This window comes from Pongo abelii, chromosome 18 (assembly GCF_028885655.2).
Source record: "Pongo abelii isolate AG06213 chromosome 18, NHGRI_mPonAbe1-v2.0_pri, whole genome shotgun sequence".
In the NCBI taxonomy this organism is placed as follows: Eukaryota; Metazoa; Chordata; class Mammalia; order Primates; family Hominidae; genus Pongo; species Pongo abelii.
Window position 1 is genome coordinate 67,493,978 of NC_072003.2, and position 21,933 is coordinate 67,515,910.

The window sequence follows — 21,933 nt, forward strand, 5'->3', positions numbered from 1 at the left end:
CAGCACTTTGGGAGGCCAAGGCAGGTGAATTGCTTGAGCTCAGGAGTTCGAGAGCAGCCTGGGCAACATCATGAAGCCCCGTCTTTACAAAAAATACAAAAATTAGCCAGGCGTGGCGGTGCACGCCTGTAATCCCAGCTACTTGGGAGGCTGAAGCAGGAGAATCACTTGAACCAGGGAGGCAGAGGTTGCAGTGAGCTGAGATCGTGCCACTGCACTCTAGCCTGGGCAACAAGAGCGAAACTCTGTCTCAAAAAAAAAAATTCCTTTTAGAGACAGGGTCTCACTGTGTTGTTCACTGAAACTTCAAACTCCTGGGCTCAGGCAATCCTCCTGCCTCAGCCTTCCGAGCTGCTGGTGGAATCTGTGAGAAACATGGTGACTCGGTCAATACCCATGCCCCAGGCAGTTGTGGGGGACAGCCTGTATTCCATGGCGGCACAGAAGTTTTCATCTATGAACATGGCCTCATCATCACCTGCGACCTTAGCCTGTTCTTCAAAAAGCTGCCGCTGCTGCATAGGATCATTTAGATCAGTGTAGGCATTGCTTATCGCTTTCTTTATGACAAATAGCTTAAAGCGCTGGGTCAGACCTTCTTTTGAGTAGTGCCATTTAGCCAAAGGGCTCATTATCTGGGGGTGATCACAGATGAATGTAGAATTGTTGCAAATCACTTCCAGGAACTCCCCCTGCAAGCTTGTCAAGGAGCCTGGCTGTGGTCCTAGGTGGAGGGCACGCAATAGCATTTGCACACAGATATTATCAAGAATTTTGCCAATTGCTTCAGTTTCAAATAGGTTATTTTCTGGCAGCTTCACCCCCAGGGCTTTCTCAAGCTCTTCTATTATGCTGATTCTCCGGAAGGGTAGGGTGAAGTCAATATTGCAGGCTTATCCCTCTGGGACATCTGGGTAGTAGGTGACCTTGTAACTACCTGTATTATGCTTCCCCATCCCTGGAACCATCTTCCCCGCAATTTCCATGAGATTGTGATAGTCTAGGCCATGTATAACTCAGGGGTGCTGAACTCAGGATTTTATGTCAAATCAGTTCCTTCATTCCAGAACTGGAATGCAATTTCATAAATCTGGTCAATGCCACCAACCACTAGCATCTTATGGTAGAGTTCTGGAGCAGTTCATGTGCAGCTTGTTGTGATAAGTGATGAAAGGCTTGGTCATAGCTCCCATGGGATGACGTTCATTCATGGGAGTTTCAATCTCTAGGAATCCCAGCTCGTCCAAGAAACTTTTTTTTTTATTTTTTTGAAATGGAGTTTTCCTCTTGTTGCTCAGGCTGGAGTATAGTGGTGCAATCTTGACTTACTGCAACCTCCACCTCCTGGGTTCAAGTAATTCTTCTGCTTCAGCCTCCTGAGTAGCTAGGATTATGGGCACCTGCCACCACGCTCATCTAATTTTTGTATTTTTAGTAGAGGTGGGGTTTTACCATGTTGTCCAGACTGGTCTCGAACTCCTGACCTCAGGCGATCTGCCTGCCTTGGCCTCCCAAAGTGCTGGGATTACAGGCGTGAGCCACTGCGCCTGGCCTAAGAAACTTATTATACATGTGATGATCTTACAGCAGATGATAAATTTCTGCCTCATTCATTCAGGATCAAGTCCAAGTATCTCTGACCGTACCTTGTTTCCTTGCCTTTGAGGCCAAAGTGAAGATGAGGTAACATATGCAAGCGAGGCCACAGCAGTGTGATCTCATAGGAAATGAAGCTCAGCGCATCCTTCTTGGTTTTTCCCAGGATTCCCCTAAATTCCAATTATGTTTCCCCAACGCAGTTTGTTATTAATATGAATAAATTATTCTTCCTGAAATTATAATTCCTGAAATTGGCCATGACTTGCAACTTGACCCCTTCTGCTCAAAGATCACAGAAGTTCATGGCCGGGCACTGTGTCTCATGCCTATAATCCCAGCACTTTAGGAGGCCAAGGCAGGCAGATCAGCCTGACCAACGTGGAGAAACCTCGTCTCTACTAAAAATACAAAATTAACCGGGCGTGGTGGCGCACGCCTGTAATCCCAGCTACTAGGGAGGCTGAAGCAGGAGAATTGCTTAAATCTAAGGTGGAGGAGGTTGCAGTAAGCTGAGATTGTGCCATTGCATACTATCCTGGGCAACAAGAGTGAAATTCCATCTCAAAAAAAAAAAAAAAAAAAAGATCATAGAAGTTCAGCTTTCCTCCAAAAGCTTTTTTGGCATGGATCCTATCTGCCACATTTAAGGTGATATCAGTCAGGAGATCCCCAGTTTGCAGGTGACAACATTCTGGGATGAAGTCAGTGAGGGAGATGTCTACATGGATCTCGTTGGGGTATGGGTCTTTCCCATTGACCTACCTGACTGCAAATCTTTTTTTTTTTTTTTTTGAGACAGAGTCACGCTCTGTTGCCCAGGCTGGAGTGCAGTGGCTCAATCTCAGCTCACTGCAACCTCCACCTCCCAGATTCAAGCGATTCTCCTGCCTCAGCCTCCCAAGTAGCTGGAATTACAGGCATGTGCCACCATGCCCAGCTAATTTTTGTATTTTTAGTAGAGATGGGGTTTCATCATGTTGGCCAGGCTGGCTTCGAACCCCTGACTTCAAGTGATCTGCCTGCCTCAGCCTCCCAAAGTGCTAGGATTACAGGAGTGAACCACCGGGCCTGGCCTTGGCTGTGGATCTTGTAGTACTGATTTGGGTCCAGGCTCTCCTCCTCAGGACCCACACCATTGTCAGTGGTGTGGTTGGTGGCAGCAGCAGTGACCTGGGCTTAGCTGTTTCTCACTGAGCTCTTACTGCTTGGCTGCCTTCTCTGCCACTTTCTTCTCGGCTTTCAGGTATCTCTTCAGCTTGTTCTTGCTCAGTTTTGACTCACCACCATCCACTTTAACCTTGGCCCCTTGTACTGCAGTCATCTTCCCGGAGGGCCTGACCCAAAAGTCTGTTTTTTTTCTTTTTCTTTTTTTTTTTTTGAGATGAAGTCTTGCTCTGTTGCTCAGGCTGGAGTGCAGTGGCGCAATCTCGGCTCACTGCAACTTCTGCCTCCAGGGTTCAAGCGATTCTCGTACCTCATCCTCCAGAGTAACCAGGACTACAGGCACCCACCACCACTCCCGGCTAAATATTCACATTTTTAGTAGGGACGGGGTTTTGTTATGTTGGCCAGGCTGGTCTTGAACTCCGGGCCTCAAGTGATCCTCCCACATCAGCCTCCCAAAGTGCTGGAATATAGGCGTGAGCTGCTGCGCCTGGCCCTGTTTTTTGTTTTTTTATGTGGCTGTGTACTTAAGGAACCAGCCTTATTGTGTAGGTGAGAAAATTGAGCAGCTGGTCAGATGAGGGGTTCCTTCAATCCCTCCACTTCCAGCTGCTGCCTCTAGGAAAGGCCTCAAATTCCTTACCTCAGCCTCCTGGGATTACAGGTGCACGCCACCATGCCTGGCTAATTTTTTTATTTTTAGTAGAGACGGGGGTTTCTCCATGTTGGCCAGGCTGGTCTCAAACTCATGACCTCAAGTGATCTGCCCACCTCAGTCTCCCAAAGTGCTAGGATTACAGGCGTGAGCCACTGCGCCCAGCCTCAAATTCCTTACATCTATCAGTTTGTCCGGGCATCCTTTCCTGATCACCCACTGGTGCTGGCCATTTGCTGGGGTGTGCAGTGAGGTGGCTGGATAAGTCTCCAGCTATCACATGTGCTGGCATAAGCACATGGGGGTGGAGGGTGGGCTCTGTAGGGGCCCCAGGATCCAGGAGCCAGTGCTGACCAAACATCTAGACAACATGTGTGATTTCACATTTAACCTCAAATTCAGACTTGCTGTCTCTTTTGCTTAACCTAGTCTGCCATCCCCGAGGGCTATCAGACCTGTTTCTGCAAAAACACAGTGAAGTCACAGCACACCCTGCCCCGGAGCTCTCTAAGCTTCCTGTTTTTATGCGGAAAGCCTGCTCTCCTGTGAAGCTGACCATGTAAGATCTCACTGACTCCGCATCTGGGTGAATCTGAGAAGCTTAGTTAAAAACAACAACACAAAACTTTTTTTTTGAAACTGTATCTCACTCTGTGGCCTAGGCTGGAGTGCAGTGGTGCCGTCATGGCTCACTGCAGCCTCAAATTTGGGGCTCAGGTGATCCTCTCACCTCAGCTTCCCGAGTAGCAGGGACTACAGGGTGGTGCCACCACACCCAGCTAATTTTTTTTTTTTTTTTTTTTTTTTGGTAAAGATGGGATTTCACCATGTTGCCCAGGCTGGTCTCAAACTCCTGGTCTCAAGTGATCCTCCCACCTTAGCCTCCCACAGTGTTGGGATTACTGGCATGAGCCACTGTGCCCAGACCAAAAAACTTTTTATAGGGAAAATTGCAAATACATGAGAAAGGAGAGTGAAAAGTGTATTAACTCCCATGTAGCCATCACCCAGTTTCAAAGATTATCAACTGATGGCTCATCTTATTTCATTTATGCTCTCACTCACCCCTTTCTACAGATTATTTTAAAGCAAATCATAGACATCTATTTCATCCATTTTTAAGTATGCCTCTCTAAAAGGTAAGGGCTCTTTTTAGGCTGGGCGCGTGGCTGTTGCCTGAAATCACAGCACTTTGGAAGATTGAGGTGGGTGGATCACCTGAGGTCAGGAGTTGGAGACCAGCCTGGCCAATGTAGCGAACACCATCTCTGCTAAAAATACAGAAATTAGCCGGTTGTCGTGGAGGGCGCCTATAATCCCAGCTACTCAGGAGTCTGAGACAGGAGAACTGCTTGAACCCAGGAAGCAGAGATTGCAGTGAGCTGAGATGGTGCCACTGTACTCCAGCCTGGGCAACAGAGAAAGACTCTGTCTCTAAATAAATAAATAAATAAATGGTAATGGCTCTTTTTAAAAGACAACTATAAGCCAGGTGCACTGGGCCATTCCTGTAGTCCTAGCTATTTGGGAGGCTGAAACAGGAGGATTGCTTGAGCCCAGGAATTTGAGGCCAGCCTGGGCAACATACTAAAACCCTGTTTCTGAAAAATAAAATAAAATAAATAAATATATAAATAAATGGCAATTACTATACCATTATGACCCTTATAAAAGCTAACAGTACTTTTCTTTTAAAATTTGTAGAGACAGGGTCTTTTTTTTTTTTTTTTGAGACGGAGTCTCCCTCTGTTGCCCAGGCTGGAGTGCAGTGGGGCAATCTCGGCTTACTGCAAGCTCTGCCTCCTGGGTTCACACCATTCTCCTGCCTCAGCCTTCCGAGTAGCTGGGACTACAGGCACCCGCCACCATGCCCAGCTAATTTTTTTGTATTTTCAGTAGAGACAGGGTTTCACCCTGTTAGCCAGGATGGTCTCGATCTCCTAACCTCGTGATGCGCCCGCCTCGGCCTCCCAAAGTGCTGGGATTACAGGCGTGAGCCACTGCGCCTGGCCGAGACAGGGTCTTGTTTTATTCCCCAGGCTGGTCTCAAACTCCTGGGCTCAAGCAATCCTCCCACTTTGGCCTCCCAAAGTGCTGTGAGTACAGGCATGAGCCACCACACCCAACCACTTTTTTTTTTTTTTTTTTTTGAGATGGAGTCTCGCTCTGTTGCCCAGGCTGGAGTACAGTGGCGCCATCTCGGCTCACTGCAAGCTCCGCCTCTCGGGTTTATGCCATTCTCCTGCCTCAGCCTCCCGAGTAGCTGGGACTACAGGTGCCTGCCACCACGCCTGGCTAATTTTTTATATTTTTAGTAGAGATGGGGTTTCACCATGTTAGCCAGGATGGTCTCGATCTCCTGACCTTGTGATCCGCCCACCTCGGCCTCCCAAAGTGCTGGGATTACAGGCGTGAGCCAACACGCCTGGCCTTTTTTTTTTTTTTTGAGACGGAGTTTTGTTTTTGTTGCCCAGGCTGGAGTGCAATGGCGTGGTCTTGGCTTTCTGCAACTTCTCCCTCCCGGGTTCAAGGGATTCTTCTGCCTCAGCCTCCCAAGTAGCTGGGATTACAGGCACGCATTAACACACCTGGCTAATTTTTTTGTATTTTTAGTAGTGACGGGGTTTCATTATGTTGGTCAAGCCGGTCTTGAATTCCTGACTTCATGTCATCCACCCACCTCTGCCTCCCAAAGTGCTGGGATTACAGGCATAAGCCACCATGCCCAGCCCAATTCTTTAGTATCATAAATTATCTATCATGTTCAAATTTATCTGATTGTCCAATTTTTAAATAATTTGTTGGTTTGAACTGTAATGGAGCTCAGACCGCCCACATTGTAAATGGTTGTTATGACTCAATCCGCAGGTTCTTCTTTTTTTTGTCTTCCTTGCAATTTCTTTGTTGAAAAAATCACGTCCTTGTCCGTTAGAGTTTTCCATGTTGTAGAGTTTTCTGATTGCATCTCGTGGTGTCATTTAACATGTTCCTGTGTCCTTGTGTTTTCTATAAACTGGTAGTTAAGGCAAGCTTTTATTTATTTAAAAATTTTTTTTCTAATTCTTTACTTTTAATATTTTTTGTAGAGATGGAGTGCTGCTGTGTTGCCCAGGCTGGTCTCGAACACTTGGGCTCAAGCAGTCCTCCCACCTCAGCCTCCCAAAGTGCTGGGATTACAGCCATGAGCCACCACGGCCAGCTGAGGGGAAGCTTTTAATACTGTGGATTTCTAGGCCGCTACCCTAAAACTTTAGACTGGTGTGGGTGCTGGGGATCACTTTTTTTTTTTTTTTTAAGACCGAGTCTCGCTCTGTCACCCAGGCTGGAGTGCAATGGCGCGATCTCAGCTCACTGCAAGCTCCGCCTCCCGGGTTCATGCCATTTTCCTGCCTCAGCTTCCCGAGTAGCTGGGACAACAGGCACCCGCCACCACACCTGGCTAATTTTTTTTTTTTTGTATTTTTTAGTAGAGACGGAGTTTCACCGTGTTAGCCAGGATGGTCTCGATCTCCTGACCTCGTGATCCGCCCGCCTTGGCCTCCCAAAGTGCTGGGATTACAGGTGTGAGCCACCGTGCCTGACCGGGATCACTCTTTTTTAAGAGCCCCAGATGAGTCTGTTTGTTTCAGCTTTGGGAACTGCCAACCTATCCAGGCCATCCAGGAACCACAAATCTGCTTCAGTCACACCACGGATGAGAGACTCTGGGGGGTTAATGGAGACTCTCACTGGGGACTTTCTGGGAGCCCAGGGCCTGTGCCTCCTTCCTCTAACCCAAGTTAGGAAAACCTATCAGGACCTTTCCTGGCCTCCATAGTATGGGTGTTGGGGGGAGGAGCAACAGTCTTGCTGCTGGGACCCCTAAGGACAAGTGAGTTGCTGACAGTGCCAGCTTTTTCTGGGCTGCTGATACAGGCGGACTTGGGACAAACGTCATGGTGTTTCTTCTCTGCTGACTGCTCCTCCACCCCCCAATCCCCAGCACCAGCTGTCCCAACTGCAGAGAGAGACAGTCCCCCTGGTAACAGCCAGCACCTCACTACCATGGCACACAGCAGTCAGAGGGATCTTTTTAGCATCTACATCAGATTACTTCCCTACCTTATTCAGATTCCTCCATGACTTCCCATTATACTTAAAACAAGATCCACTGTCCTTACCATGGCTGGCAAGGCCCATTATGGTCTGGCCCATGCTTACTTGCTTACTTCCTTACTTCTCCAACCACCTTTTTCTTTTCTTTTTTTTTTTGAGACAAGTCTCACTCTTATCCCTCAGGCTTGAGTGCAATGGCTCGATCTCGGCTCACTGCAAACTTCGCCTCCTGGGTTCAAATGATTCTCCTGCCTCTGCCTCCCAAGTAGCTGGGATTAAGGCGCTTGCCACCATACCCGGCTAATTTTTGTATTTTTTAGTAGAGACAGGGTTTCACCATGTTGGCAAGGCTAGTCTCGAACTCCTGACCTCAGGTGCTCCGCCCGCCTTGGCCTACCAAATTGCTGGGATTACAGGCATGAGCCACCGCGCCTGGCCTCCAACCATCTTTTTTTTTTTTTTTTCCTTCCTTCCTTCCTTCCTTCCATCTTTCCATCTTTCCTTCCTTCCTTTCTTTCTTTCTTTCCGACAGAGTCTCACTCTGTTGCCCAGGCTGGAGTGCAGTGGCAGGATCATGGCTCACTGCAGCCTATACCTCCTAAGCTCAAGCAATCCTCCTACCTCAGCCTCCTGAGTAGCTGGGGACCACAGGCATGCACCACCACACCCAGCTGATTTTTTGATTTTTTGTAGAAAGGGCACCTCCCTATGTTGCTAGGCTGGTCTCAAACTCCTGGGCTCAAGTGACCCTCTCTCCTTGGCCTCCCAGCAACCACATCTTTCAGTCTTCTGTATCTTTCTTCCCTGGCCACACTGGCCTTTCTGCTGGCCCTCAAATTGGTCAGTCTTGCAGGCCGGGTGTGTTGGCTCACACCTGTAATCCTAGCACCCTGGGAGGCCAACGCTGGCAGATTACCTGAGGTCTGGTAATCTGAAGACCAGCCTGGCCAACATAGTGAAACCCCATCTCTACTAAAAACACAAAAATTAGCCGAGTGTAGTGGCGTGTGCCTCTAGTCCCAGCTACTCGGGAGGCTGAGGCAGGAGAATCACTTGAACTTGAGAGGCAGAGGTTGAAGTAAGCCAAGATTGCATCATTGTACTCCATCCTGGGAGACAGAGTGAGACCTCACCTCAAAAAAAGAAATAATGGATCAGTCTCATTCTTACCATTATACTTGAAATTTCCTCCAGTAATGCTCTCCCTTCAACTCCTCACGATTCCCTCACATCTCAGCCACAATGTCATCATCTCAGAGAAGCCTTCCCTAACCACCTTGTGTAACACAGCACACCTCATCACTGTATTCTCTTATCCAGTTTCATTTTTCTTTATAGCAGTTATAGTTATCTAAAATTATAGTTTGGGGAGGCTGAGGCAGGAGAATGGCGTGAACCCGGGAGGCAGAGCTTACAGTGAGCCGAGATCGCGCCACTCCAGACTTGGGTGACAGAGTGAGACTCCGTCTCAAGAAAAACAACAACAACAACAACAACAATTATATTGTTTCTGTAAACAAATTATATTGTTTATGGGTGCCTTGAGGGGAGGGGTTTCCCATTCACCAATATATGCCAAGCAACCAGCACAGTGGCTGGTATGTAAGAGATGCTCAATAGGCCGGGTGCGGTGGCTCATGACTGTAATCCCAGCACTTTGGGAAGCCGAGGCGGGTGGATTGCCTAAGGTTAGGAGTTCGAGACCAGCCTGACCGATATGGTGAAACCCCATCTCTACTAAAAATACAAAAATTAGCCAGGTGTGGTGGCGTGCCCCTGTAGTACCGGCTACTCAGGAGGCTGAGGCAGGAGAATCGCTTGAACTCAGAAGGCGGAGGTTGCAGTGAGCCGAGATCGTGCCACAGCACTCTAGCCTGGGCAACAGGAGAGAAAACTCCATCTCAAAAAAAAAAAAAGTGCCCAATAAATACTTGTTGAATAAATAATGGATGGATGGGTGGATAGATGGAACAGCATCTTCTTAGTCATTTCATCCCTCTCCTAACACTCTCTCAAACACACATGCACACACGGAAACACTCATTGGGCTCTACATTTTTTTGGCTTTTCTTTTTTTTTTTCTTTTTTGAGACAGGGTCTCATTGTGTCACCCAGTCACCCAGACTGCTGAAATGCAGTGGTATGATCATAGCTTACTGCAGCCTTCAACTCCTGGCTTTAAGCGATCCTCACGCCTCAGCCCCCCAAATGGCTAGGACTATAGGTGCACCCCACCATACCTAACTAATTATTTTTATTTTTGTAGAGACAGGATCTCACTAGTTGCCCAAGCTTGTCTTGAACTCCTGGCTTCAAGCAATTCTCCCATCTTGGCCTCCCAAAGTATTGGGATTACAGGTGTGAGCCACTGTGGCCGGCCAGGCTCTGCGTTTCTTTTTTAAATTTTTATTTATTTGGGAGGCCGAGGCAGATGGGTCACTTGAGCCCAGGAGTTCAAGACCAGCCTGGACAACACGGCAAGACCCCATCTTTTTTTTTTTTTTTTTTTGAGATGGAGTCTCGCTCTGTCACCCAGGCTGGAGTGCAGTGGCACGATCTTGGCTCACTGCAAGCTCCACCTCCTGGGTTCATGCCATTCTCCTGCCTCAGCCTCTCAAGTAGTTGAGACGACAGATGCCTGCCACCACACCCGACTAATTTTTTGTATTTTTAGTAGGGATGGGGTTTCACCATGTTAGGATGGTCTCGATCTCCTGACCTTGTGATCTGTCTGCCTCTGCCTCCCAAAGTGTTAGGATTACACGCGTGAGCCACCGCACCTGGCTTTTTTTTTTTTTTTTTTCCTTTTTTTTTTAGACAGAGTTTCACTCTTGTTGCCCAGACTGGAGTGCAGTGGCATGATCTTGGCTCACTGCAACCTTAGCCTCCCAGGTTCAAGCGATTCTCCTGCCTCAGGTTCCTGAGTAGCTGGGATTATAAGTGCCCATCACCATGCCCGGTTAATTTTTTGTATTTTTTTTTTTTTTTTGATACGGATGTCGCCCAGGTTCGAGTGCAGTGGTGCTATCTCGGCTCACTGCAAGCTCTGCCTCCCGGGTTCATGCCATTCTCCTGCCTCAGCCTCCCAAGTAGCTGGGACTACAGGCACCCGCCACCACGCTTGGCTAATTTTTTGTATTTTTTAGTAGAGATGGGGTTTCACCGTGTTAGTCAGGATGGTCTCAATCTCCTAACCTCGTGATCCGCCCGCCTCGGCCTCCCAAAGTGCTGGGATTACAGGCGTGAGCCACCAGGCCTGGCCAATTTTTTGTATTTTTAGTAAGATGGGGTTTCATTGTGCTGGCCAGGCTGGGCTCAAACTCCTGACCTCAGGTGATCCGCTGCCTCAGCCTCCCAAAGTGCAGGGATTACATGAGTGAGCCACTGTGTCTGGCTGAGACCCCATCTAAGAAAGAGAGAGAGAGAAAAGAGGAAGAAGAAGGAGGAGAAGGAGAAGGAGAAGAAGAAGGAAGAAGAAAGAAGAAAGAAGAAGAAGAGAAAGAAAGAGGCTGGGCGCGGTGGCTCACGCCTGTAATCCCAGCACCTTGGGAGGCCAAAGCGGGCAGATCTTGAGGTCAGGAGATCGAGACCATCCTGGCCAACATGGTGAAACCCTGTCTCTACTAAAAATACAAAAATTAGCTGGGCGTGGTGGCGGGCGCCTGTAGTCCCAGCTACCGGGGAGGCTGAGGCAGGAGAATGACGTGAACCCGGGAGGTGGAGCCTACAGTGAGCCGAGATCGTGCCACTGCACGCCAGCCTGGGTGACAGAGCGAGACTCCGTCAAAAAAAAAGAAAGATGATCAAGTCAAACACTGTTATGGAAAAATAATTTTTTTAATCTTTTTTTTTTTCAATTTCAAGTATTCTTTATTCAGAGTTGAAAAAATGTACCATACTGCATTACTGCAAAAATTCACTGGTACAAACCACTTTGCAGCTGGTGAGAAGGCAATAAAATCTTTTTTTTTTAATTGAGCAGTAGGGACCTCACTGGGGCCATAATGGGCAGGAAATAAAGGAACACGTGAGCTTCAGGGGGATGTTGCTCAACTTCCTCCTTATTGTTCTTGCTGTAGGTGGCAGGTCTCCCCAGGTCTCTTTCTTCTACCTCCTGAGATGCCAAGCAGGAGGCTTTCTCCTGTTGTGACTAGCCATGGGCTGCTGCTTCCAGTTTCAGCAAGTCCTGGCCCTCCTGCTTTGTGCTAGTAGTTGCTGGCAGTGACTCAAAGCAAAAGCCCATCTGGTAGACCAGGCCCTTACTGGGCTATGCTGCACTCCTCTGCACTTGACTCCTTGGCTAGCAGAGTGCAGACTATTTCTTTCTTCTCCCCAAAAAGGGACTCTGGAGAGTTGAGTAGAGGAACATCAGGTTTTCTTCCAGGCCGGCTTCAGCCTTGGGACGTTCAAAGCAACCTCTCATTTGAAACCACAGTTTCTGAGGCTCCTTGGCCATGGGTAGTTAGCATGGAAGGGGGCTTCTGGATGAGGAAGGCTTAGGCAGAATGACTCAGGCTCTATCTGCAGTGGTGGGTAGGGGAGGTCACCGCAGAAGAGGCATTAGCTGTCTTAGACAGCTAAACATTTGTCCTTTCTCCCAAATGGCTCAGCCAGCAAGCTTCTGTGGGGTCAGTCTCCTGCCACTATGCTCCAAGCGCCGAATTTTGGGGCTAGAGCAACCCAGGTCTTTATCTGACTCTATCATAGCTTGACGTCTCTTGGGAGCACGGCTAGGGGCTGGCTTCTCTGCTTCAGCCTTTGTTGGGGTGGCCAAAGGAGCATCCCCATAGGCCCGGTAGCCACCAACCAGGCAGTACGTCTCCCCATGCCAGCCTACCTGAGTTTCTCCACACCCTCGGTAGAGAACATGGTAGTGTCCAGGTGTGGGAGGAGAAGTGGCAGGCACTGCAGCTGGAAAGAAAACCAGAATTAGTCACTTTTACCTTATACATTGTGCTGTTACAGTCTCCCCTCTCTCGCGACTCTTCCTAAGAAGTCCTTTCATCTTCTTCGCATCCCAGACACAGCCTTGGCCTATCACCTCTATGTGTCCCTGAGACAGGATGCTGGCTGTGAAAGCAGTTATGTGGAGCCTGTGTCAGCAGCAGGAGACCAGGAGATCCTCCTCATCCCTTCCATGACCAAAAAATACTTAAGGTCTTTCTTAAGGTCTGTCACATCTCAGGCTTTAATGGAAATTATTTTCAAGTTTTGTAAAAAATGATCTACTGTCAGCCAGGTGGGGTGGTTCACGCTTGTAATCTCAGCACTTTGGGAAACTGAGGAGGGAGGATCACTTGAGTCCAGGAGTACTAGCCTGGCCAACATGGTGAAACCCCATCTCTACTAAAAATACAAAAAATTAGTCAGGCATGGTGGCACGCACCTGTAGTCCCAGCTGCTTGGGAGGCTGAGGCAGGAGAATCGCTTGAACCTGGGAGGCGGAGGTTGCAGTGAGCCAATATCGCACCACTGCATTCCAGCCTGGGTGACAGAGCGAGACATTGTCTCAAAAAAAAAAAAAAAAAAAAAAAAGGATCTAATATTGTGCCACTGCACTCCAGCCTGGGTGACAGAGCGAGACTAAAATAAAAAGATCTAATACAAATTGGTGGGCCGGGCCAGGCACAGTGCCTCACGCCCGTAATTCTAGCACTTTGGGAGCCTGAGGTGGGCTGATCGCTTGAGCTCAGGAGTTCAAGACCAGCCTAGGCAACATGGTGAAACCCTGTCACTACTAAAAATAGAAAAAATTAGCTGGGTGTGGTGGCGCGTGCCTGTAGTCCCAGCTACTAGGGAGACTGAGTTGGGAGAATCCCCTGAGCCCAGGAAGTTGAGGTTTCAGTGAGCTGTGATTATGCCAGTGTGCTCCAACCTGGACGACAGAGAACCTGTCTCAAAAAAAAAAAAAAAAAAAAAATTCAGACCAGCCCCGGCAACACAGCAAGACCCCGTCTCAATTAAAAAAAAAAAAAAAAAAAAAAAAGATGAGAACCTTTCTGAACACCTGCTCAGATGACATTTCACTTGCCCTTAGCAGTGAACAGGAACACTGTGGGTCCCTGAGTGGCCACGCCCTTGATATTACTTATGGCTGGGAAAGCTCTGAGGTGTGGTGGGCCAGCCCAAAAGGAACGTGTCAGCCAGGTGAAGCTGTGGGTACAGCAACGCCTCCTGTATAGATGCCCCCTGTACGCCTACCTGTTGTGCTGCCCTCCCAGGGGACAGAGGACATGTTAGAGAGAATATAGAGGATCCGGTCAGACATTCTCTCTCAGCCAACCAAACAGATTGGTATCTCACAGAGAAATGGTAGGGAGGTTTCCCTAGGACGCAGGTGTGTAGTCACGCTGCCATGGAAACTTTGGAAGCTTGTGAGGTCATCACTACCCTGTGAAGTCACATAAGGAATCTGCGACCTAAGGGGCAGGCTTCGGGCCTTCAGGGTTTTGTGGAGGAGAGCAGGGCAGAGATAGAGAGGAATCCTGCCTGGGCCCTCCCATCCAGCCCTCCCTACAAATGCCTAGTAGCCACTCTGTGGGGCACATCTGTCGGCTGGTACAAGCCCCAGTGACCACAGGAGGGCAAGAGAAACCTAAATTCTGAGATGAGCTGGAGAGGCAAGATTAATCTAAGAGATAGATAGGTAGCCACGCACTGGTGCTAAGCAATCAACAGCAGGAGAGGCAGAGATTGGGATGGACAAAGGGATCATGGAAGGCTCCTTCGAGCTGGACTTGAAGGACTAGTGAGATCTGGACACACGCAAAGTGTAACTAACCAACGGGTTCCCCTTGCCACTGCCTAGACAAAGCTGATTTATCAAGACAGGGAAATCGCAATAGAGAAAGAGTAATTCGCGCAGAGCTAGCTGTGCGGGAGACTGGAGTTTTATTACTCAAATCAGTCTCCCTAAGCATTCAGGGATCAGAGTTTTTAAAGATAATTTGGTGGGTGGTGGGCAGTGAGTCCGGAAAGCTGATTGGTTGGGTCAGAGATGAAATCATAGGGAGTCGGCTTGGGCGTGGCAGCTCATGCTTGTAATCCCAGCACTCTGGGAGGCTGACCAGCCTGGCCAACATGGTGAAACCCCTAAAAAAAAAAAAATTAGGCTGGACGCGGTGGCTCATGCCTGTAATCCCAGCACTTTCGGAGGCCAAGGTGGGCGGATCATGAGGTCAAGAGATCGAGACCATCCTGGCCAATATGGTGAAACCCTGTCTCTACTAAAAATACAAAAATTAGCTGGGTGTGGTGGCATGTGCCTGTAGTCCCAGCTACTTGGGAGGCTGAGGCAGGAGAATCCTGAACCTGGGAGGTGTGGGTTGCAGTGAGCTGAGATCCAGCCATTGCATTCCAGCCTAGTGACAGAGCGAGACTGTCTCAACAACAACAACAACAACAAAAACAAAAGATAGCCGGGCATGGTGGCGCTGTCTGTAACCCCAGCTAGCTACCTGGGAGGCTGAAGCACTGAAACCCAGCAGGCAGAGATTGCAGTGAGCCAAGATCATGCCACTGCACTCCAGCCTAGGCAACAGAGTGAGACTCCATCTCAAAGAAAAAAAAAAAAAAGAAATCATAGGTAGTCGAAGGTATCCTCTTGCCGAGTCAGTTCCTGGGTGGCGGAGCCACAAGATTGATCTGGGTGGTGTCAGCTGATCCATCAAGTGCAAGGTCTTTTTTATTTTATTTATATTTTTTGAGACACAGTCTCACTCTGCTGCCCAGGCTGGAGTACAGTGGTGCAATGATCTTGACTCACCGCAACCTCCCCCTCAAGGGATTCTCGTGTCTCAGCCTCCTGAGAAGCTGGGACTACAGGCGCCTGCCACCACGCCCAGCTAATTTTTGTATTTTTAGTAGAGACAGGTTTTGCCATGTTGGCCAGTCTGCTCTCAAACTCCCCCGTCCTCAAGGGATCCGCCCACCTTGGCCTTCCAAAGGTTGGGATTACAGGCATGAGCCACTGCGCCCAGCCAATCAAGTGTAGGGTCTGCAAAATATCCCAAACACTGATACTATGTCATATATATATAACATATATATGACACATATGTATGTATATATGTGTGTATACACACACACACACATTTTTTTTTTTTGAGACAGATGCCTCAGCCTCCCAAAGTTCTGATTACAGGCATGAGCCACCACACCCAGCCTATGTATATCATTTTAAAAAATTAAAAAATATGGAATGCTTCATGGATTTGCATGTCATCCCTGCACAAGGGGCCGTGCTCATCTTCTCTGTATAGTTCCAATTTTAGTATATGTGTTGCTGAAGCGAGCATGATCTTAGGTTTTATATAGTGATGTTAACCCCAAGAGCAATTTGGGGAATGGTCAGAATCTTGTAGCCTTGGCCGGGCACAGTGGCTCACGCCTGTAATAACAGCACTTTGGGAGGCAGAGGTGGGTGGATCACCTGAGGTCAAGAGTTCAGGACCAGCCTGGCTAACATGGTGAAACCCGTCTCTACTAAAAATACAAAAAATCAGCCGGGCGTGGTGGTGGGTGCCTGTAATCCCAGCTACTCAGGAGGCTGAGGCAGGAGAATTGCTTGAACCTGGGAGGCGGAGGTTGCAGTGAGTCAAGATAGCACCTCTGCACTCCAGCCTGGGCAACAAGAGTGAGACTCCATCTCAAAATAAAGAAAATGTTATATGGTTATATGGTTATTTAAACTGTTTTTTTGTAAAACAGTTTAATCGTCTCTCCTCTTTCTCGGCTACCGAGTTGGGATAGAAGGCAGAGCCTGAAAATGTACAAGCAAAACTTCTGTTAGTCTACCCTTACTTTTCTGCCAGTACCTTCCAGAGATTTCGCCAAGATGCCCGTTTGTCTTGGGCATTGTTAGTGAGTAACTCTGTCTACTGCTAGTCACATTTCCTTTCCTTTCCCTGGGGGCTTAATGGATACCTTTTTGGGGGCAGGAAATAAAAACTAAATGTTTATAAATTAAAACATCAACTGAAAGAGCCTTTGTCCTAGATGTGGCGGTTTGGGGTATAAGTCCTCAGAAACTACTGAATTCCACCCCAGTGCTAATTATTCTTAGGGGAGGCACATAAAAACATCATTTATTCTTAGAAATCATGACATGATACAAAGTCAAAATCCACTTGTGTCTTGCAAAAGACTACAGAAAGCCATGTTCAGCAGCTGCTTCTCCAATGCTGGCCAGCAGCTTACCTTTCCAAGTCACAAAGCAGTTCATCCCGCCCTCAAGGAGCTGACAAGGCAGCCCAGAGCCTCCCACTGACAAGTGTGGTCACCCACCCAAGATACTGGGAAAGATCCCTGTTCTAGCATCACATTTTAATCAGATTTGTCAAAATCAGGTTGCTGCGGCAAAGGCTCTTTCACCGAGGATGCTAGTCCTGGAAGACTTCTCCTTCGGCGAGCCGCCAGCTCAATCTTCTGAACCAGGCTCACATCCCAGGGATGGGTCACAAAACTGATGACGGTGCCCGGAACCTCGCTCCCCACACGGCCCACCCTCCCTGCTCTGTGGATGTAATCTTGCAGCGTTGGGGGGAAATCATAATTGACAACCAGCTCCACACCAGTGCTGTCCAGGCCCCGAGAGGCTATGTCTGTGCAGAGAAGTATGTCTCGGGAGCTCTTCTGGAAGGACTGGAAGATTCCTACTCTCATCAAGGCTGGCATTTGCCCCTGCAACCTTAGGTGTTGGATTTTGTGGTCATCCAGAATATATCCCAGCCAGTTCACAGTGCTGGAGCTATTACAGAACACCAGAATAGTTCCTGAGGGTCCAGTCCTTTCTGCTCTGTCATGATGCTTGAGGATGTGCACCAGCTCGGCCACCTTATCTGCTCCCTTCAGTCTCAGAAATGTCTGTTTCACATGAGGCATGATACAGTGGAGCTTGGAGCTGGTGATGGTGGTGACAGCATCTGGGCTGGCGACTTTATTCAGCAACTGGCCTACACCTTCGGGAAATGTGGCTCCTACCAGCACTAACTGAGCTTTGGGATTGAAGGGGTCTTCCAAGTCAGCTGGGCCTTCTGCTATGTGGCTCTTCTCTAAGATGTAGTCCACCAGTTCCAGGAAGCTTTCATCCAGCAGTGTGTCTGCCTCATCCAACACCAAGAAGGAGAGTTGCTCCAGACTGATCAGTCGACTTTTCAGGGCCTTCCACACAGCCCCTGGAGTGGCCACAAGCACATCTGCTGAAGGTTGTCTGGACAGTTGCAGCCTGATCCTACGCATGCCGTGGCCTCCCTCCAAGTCCCGCACCAGCAGGCCCAAGGAGCGGCCCAAGGGTTGGGCCACAGCCCGCACCTGTTGGGCCAATTCTCGGGAAGGAACAAGGACCAGGCCTCGGGGCGCGGGGATAGGAAGGGAGTCCAGGCTTGGCTGGCCCAAGAGCCGTTGAAGCAGCGGCAGGAGGTAGCTGAGAGTCTTGCCACTGCCGGTTTCTGCGGCGCAAAGGACGTGGCGGCCGCGAAGTAGTGGGGGGATGGTGCTAGACTGCACGGTTGTGGGCTGAACGACTTCAGGCGCAGCCTCCTGTAGTGCGTGCAGCACACGGGTCTCCAGGCCCAGGTCAGCAAAGCTGCCCTTAGACGAGAGCTTTCGCACCGCTGGCGCCTCCTGTTGCGCGCGCTCGATGGAGAAGTGGTCCCGACGCGCGCGTCGACTCTTCCAGCCTTGAGAGGCTAGCGGCGCGCGCTCCCAACGGCCCAGTGTGAGGCGCGCCGGCTGGTTCAACTCCGGCCGCCGCGCCGAAACCAGCAGCGGTCCGGGTCGAACCAGCACCGGCCTCGGGACGTTCCGCCGCCTACTCTGCCGCTGTTCCAACTGCCGCTGTAGAGCCACTGGGATGCGCACCACCGGCAGGGGTTCGTCGGGACTGCGGACCGTGAGGCCCCGTCGGGGCGCCAGGAGCAACCGAGCCACGAGGGAAAAGAGCCGCACCGGCTGCGCTAGAGCCATGTTTCCCTTAGGGCGGGAGAGGCGCACATCAGTGACGTCACGGACGCGCCGCGGCCTAGCGTACGGTGGCTGGCGAGGCTCAGTACGGTGTGTGGAGCTGGAGCACCGTGAGGAAGAAGCGAGGTTCTCTTTAAGAGTTCAGCTGCGAGGTCTGTAGCTCCGAATAGGGGATGGCGACATCCAGACCCGGCCATCCTTGGGGAAGGGCGCGTCGTGGAGGCAGGACTGGAGGCTGGCGATACGAGGCGGCAGTGGGGCCTTGACCCAATGGACCATGAGGGCGGAGGGCTTCTGGCGATTGGTTACCTGGTTCCTGGGATTCTATTTAGTTGTTCCTCATTGCCCTGAGATAGCTTGTGCCGTGCTGGTCTCCGAGGTTGCACCTGTTTTCCCAGATGTGTTCCCTGCGCAGGGTCTGGTAATCCGTGTTTATTGAGAGTTTGAATGAATGATCAGGCCTAGGGGCCGAGACAGGGGTCTGAAGTCATAGATCTGGGCTCAACCCCTCACCCTCTCTGTCTGTGAGCCCAGAGTGCAAGCTGATGGCTTTCAGCTTCTTCTCTCTCTCAAGTGGGAGATAAGGTCTTCAGGCTTTATTTCAAGTTGGGTCATCTCTTCTTCACAGTTATTTTCCTTCCTTTTCAGCCAAGGTTCACTCTCTACTCCCTCGTCACTCGTCCCAACTTCTCATCCTGAACCCACCCCTCTTGCAGCCCGCTCAGCTCCACTGGCTTCCCCGTCAGAAACCTGAATTACCTAAATAGTAGTAAGAAGGGTGCTGCGACCCTACAAAGTGATCAAGTACGTGGCTTATCATGTAGCCCTGGTCAGGCAGAATGTTTTACCTGAATTCAGATATTCGGGTTGTAAAAACAAGAACTATACGAGTCACCCTTTTTTTTTTTTTTTTCTGAGACACGGTCTCGTTCCGTCACCCAGGCTGGACTGCAGTGGCGCAATCTCGGCTCACTGCAACCTCCACCTCCTGGGTTCAAGTGATTCTCCTGCCTCTGCCTCCCGAGTAGCTGAGACTACAGCCGCACACCACCCACGCCCGGCTAATTTTTTCTGTTTTTAGTAGAGACAGGGTTTCACTATGTAGGCCTGGCTGGTCTCGAACTCCTGGCCTCAAGCGATCTTCCCACCTCGGCCTCCCAAAGTGATGGGATTACAAGCGTGAGCCACCATGCCCAACAGATACTTCTTGAACAGATCTGGAAAATGAGTGTCAGATCTTTTCTGTAGTTTGCAGTGCCAGGGGTGGGAGATAAGGTAAATATTTATGGATTAACTCTCTGGGAGGTTCGTAACATCTGGAGAAAACGTTTTAGTTTCATGAAATACCACTGAAAAGATAAAAACTTTGCTTTTTTTGGAATAGTATGAGGAATAACTTTCACAATTTTAAGTACACTCTACCCTTGTGCTACACAATTAGACTTTCTGGAGCATTACCAGATAAATCAGAGGAAGAGAGGCTTTTTTTCTCCACAAGAAAACATCTGGAAGTAGGAAGAGAAAGTTTTGAGTAGTGATGGGTGAATGAACAGTCATTGGATAGGGTAGTGGTTCTAAAACAAGGGTGATTTTGCCCTTTCCCTCCCACCATATTTGACAATGGCTGGATACTTTTTTTTTTTTTTTTTTTTGAGACAGTCTCACTCTGTTGCCCAGGCTGGAGTGCAGTGGTGCGATCTCAGCTCACCGTAGCCTCTGCCTTCTGGGTTCAAGGGATTCTCCTGCATCAGCCATCTGAGTAGCTGGGATTACAGGCGTGCGCTACCATGCCCAGCTAATTTTTGTATTTTTAATAGAGACAGGGTTTCACTATGTTGGGCAGGCTGGTCTCAAACTCCTGACCTCATGATTTGCCCACCTTGGTCTCCCAAAGTGCTGAGATTACAGGTGTGAGCCGCTGTGCCCGGCCCAATTCTATGCTACTTTTATGATTCTTTCTAAACTCAGGGCTCTTCCTTATCCAAATAGTTCCTTGGGGCCAGGCTCATGCCTGTAATCCCAGCTACTTGGGAGGCTGAGGCAGGATAATCGTTTGAACCCTGGAGGCAGAGGTTGTTGCAGTGAGCTGAGATCGCATCATTGCACTCCAGCCTGGGCGACAGGGCGAGACTCTGTCTCAAAAAAAAAAAAAAAAAAAAAACAAAGGTCCCTTGGATGTTTGTCCCAACAGGTTTCATCCATTTCCATGTGCCACTGTTTTTCAGATATCAAACAAAGAATTACTCTGTACAAAGCCAGAACAAATATATCAAAGTAATCCTCAAGTATCAGAACAAAATAATAGGTATGTATATGCATTTGGGTTTTTGGGTTTTGTTCAAATATCCAGGGTAGGGTAGCTGGTTAATATATAGTTGTTTTCTCATTATGCTTGAGTCCTTACAATATGATTACCTCAAAATTTCACAGGAGTTAGAGCTTGCCTAAGCCTGTCTGCCCATGGCCACTAATTTCTTCTTGTCACATCTCTAGACACTGCCTACCTTTTTTCCCCCTCACTCACAGAAGACATTGATTAACTTCTAATTGTGTTCTTGAGATATTTTTATAAGTAGTGCTTTAGAAATAGGAAAGGTGTCCTTATTGTGAAAAAAATCTAAGCTCCTGAGATCAGGAGCTTGGTGTGTTCCTTGGATCTCAGTTAGTAATGGTATATTCATTCATTCATTCAACAAATACTTCCTGAGCACCATGCATGTGCCAGGCATTGACAGTGAGGAAAACAGCCAAAATCCCTGCCCTTGTGGAGTTTACATTCTGATTTAATTGATTTGGGGTAAGGCCTAGACAGGGTCTTGCTCTGTCACCCAGGCTAGACTTCAGTGGCGGAATCTCGACTCACTGTAACCTCTGCCTCCCAGGTTCAAGTGATTCTTCTGCCTCAGCCACCCCAGTAGGTGGGATTACAGGCATGTGCTACCAAACCCGGCTAATTTCTGTATTTTTAGTAGAGACGAGGTTTTGCCATTTTGATAAGGCTGATCTCAAACTCCTGACCTCAGTTGATCCGCCTGCCTGGGCCTCCCGAAGTGCTGGGATTACAGATGTGAGTCATTGTGCCCAGCTGAGAAATTGGTATTTTTAAAAACCTCTCCAGATGTAACTAGGCTTGAGAATCACAGTTATAAATGAAGCACTTTGGGAATTGCAAAGCATTACAGCAACAAAAAGTGCTATTGGTATTCCTTTATTGTTCCTCCATTTTCCCACCTGTAGCAGGACTGTGCGCAGGTAATCATATTTTCAGTCATTGTCACTATAGTATTCCTGGACCCTTTGACCTTCCTTCTCATCCAGCTCCCTAGCTGCTCCTTGTCTTTTACTCTCTGGTCTACCTTCTGTTTCCCGAGTGATGTTATTAAAGCACAGCTAGGCCTGGTGCGGGGGCTCACGCCTGTAATCCCAGCACTTTGAGAGGCCAAGGCGGGCAGATCACG

The 21,933-nt window shown here is 48.9% G+C and overlaps 3 protein-coding genes, 1 non-coding gene and 1 pseudogene across 11 annotated transcripts in view; 1 reads left to right on the forward strand and 4 right to left on the reverse strand.

The window, feature by feature from the left end:
* Window positions 1–338: 338 nt before the first annotated feature.
* On the reverse strand, window positions 339–2,920 carry LOC103892698 (lysine--tRNA ligase-like; annotated as a pseudogene).
* An 8,419-nt stretch (window positions 2,921–11,339) lies between these two features.
* On the reverse strand, window positions 11,340–15,642 carry DPEP2NB (DPEP2 neighbor). Its single transcript, XM_009250841.4, has 2 exons — window positions 13,715–15,642; window positions 11,340–12,424 (listed from the first exon to the last, which is right to left on the reverse strand). The coding sequence occupies exons 1-2, from the start codon at window positions 13,779–13,781 to the stop codon at window positions 12,120–12,122; spliced, it is 372 nt and encodes a 123-aa protein (XP_009249116.2). The 5' UTR covers window positions 13,782–15,642; the 3' UTR covers window positions 11,340–12,119.
* A 60-nt stretch (window positions 15,643–15,702) lies between these two features.
* On the reverse strand, window positions 15,703–15,810 carry LOC112129521 (U6 spliceosomal RNA). The gene has a single exon (XR_002911912.1). It is a non-coding gene; the product is annotated as a U6 spliceosomal RNA (small nuclear RNA).
* Window positions 15,811–16,582: 772 nt separating this feature from the next.
* Window positions 16,583–18,478, reverse strand: DDX28 (DEAD-box helicase 28). Its single transcript, XM_002826565.4, has one exon. It carries the CDS (start codon window positions 18,476–18,478, stop codon window positions 16,838–16,840), a length of 1,641 nt encoding a protein of 546 aa, XP_002826611.3. The 3' UTR covers window positions 16,583–16,837.
* DUS2 (dihydrouridine synthase 2) overlaps window positions 18,224–21,933 on the forward strand; it is a 56,381-nt gene continuing 52,671 nt past the window's right edge. Inside the window, exons 1-3 of one of the 8 annotated variants that reach the window (XM_054535013.1) lie at window positions 18,491–18,627; window positions 19,124–19,279; window positions 20,701–20,780. The gene's annotated coding sequence lies outside the window, so the exon portion shown is untranslated. Of the gene's footprint in view, window positions 18,897–19,123; window positions 19,751–20,700; window positions 20,781–21,933 lie in introns of those variants that run through there. The other 7 variants (XM_063717689.1, XM_024233752.3, XM_054535014.2 and 4 more) reach the window with 7 other exon arrangements.

Coding starts and splice junctions, on each gene's coding strand:
- DPEP2NB (XM_009250841.4), bottom strand. CDS start 13,781: ATGTCTGACCGGATCCTCTATATTCTCTCTAACATGTCCTCTGTCCCC. Junction 12,425..13,714: donor CTGGGAGGGCAGCACAACAG/GTAGGCGTACAG, acceptor TTTTCTTTCCAG/CTGCAGTGCCTGCCACTTCT.
- DDX28 (XM_002826565.4), bottom strand. CDS start 18,478: ATGGCTCTAGCGCAGCCGGTGCGGCTCTTTTCCCTCGTGGCTCGGTTG.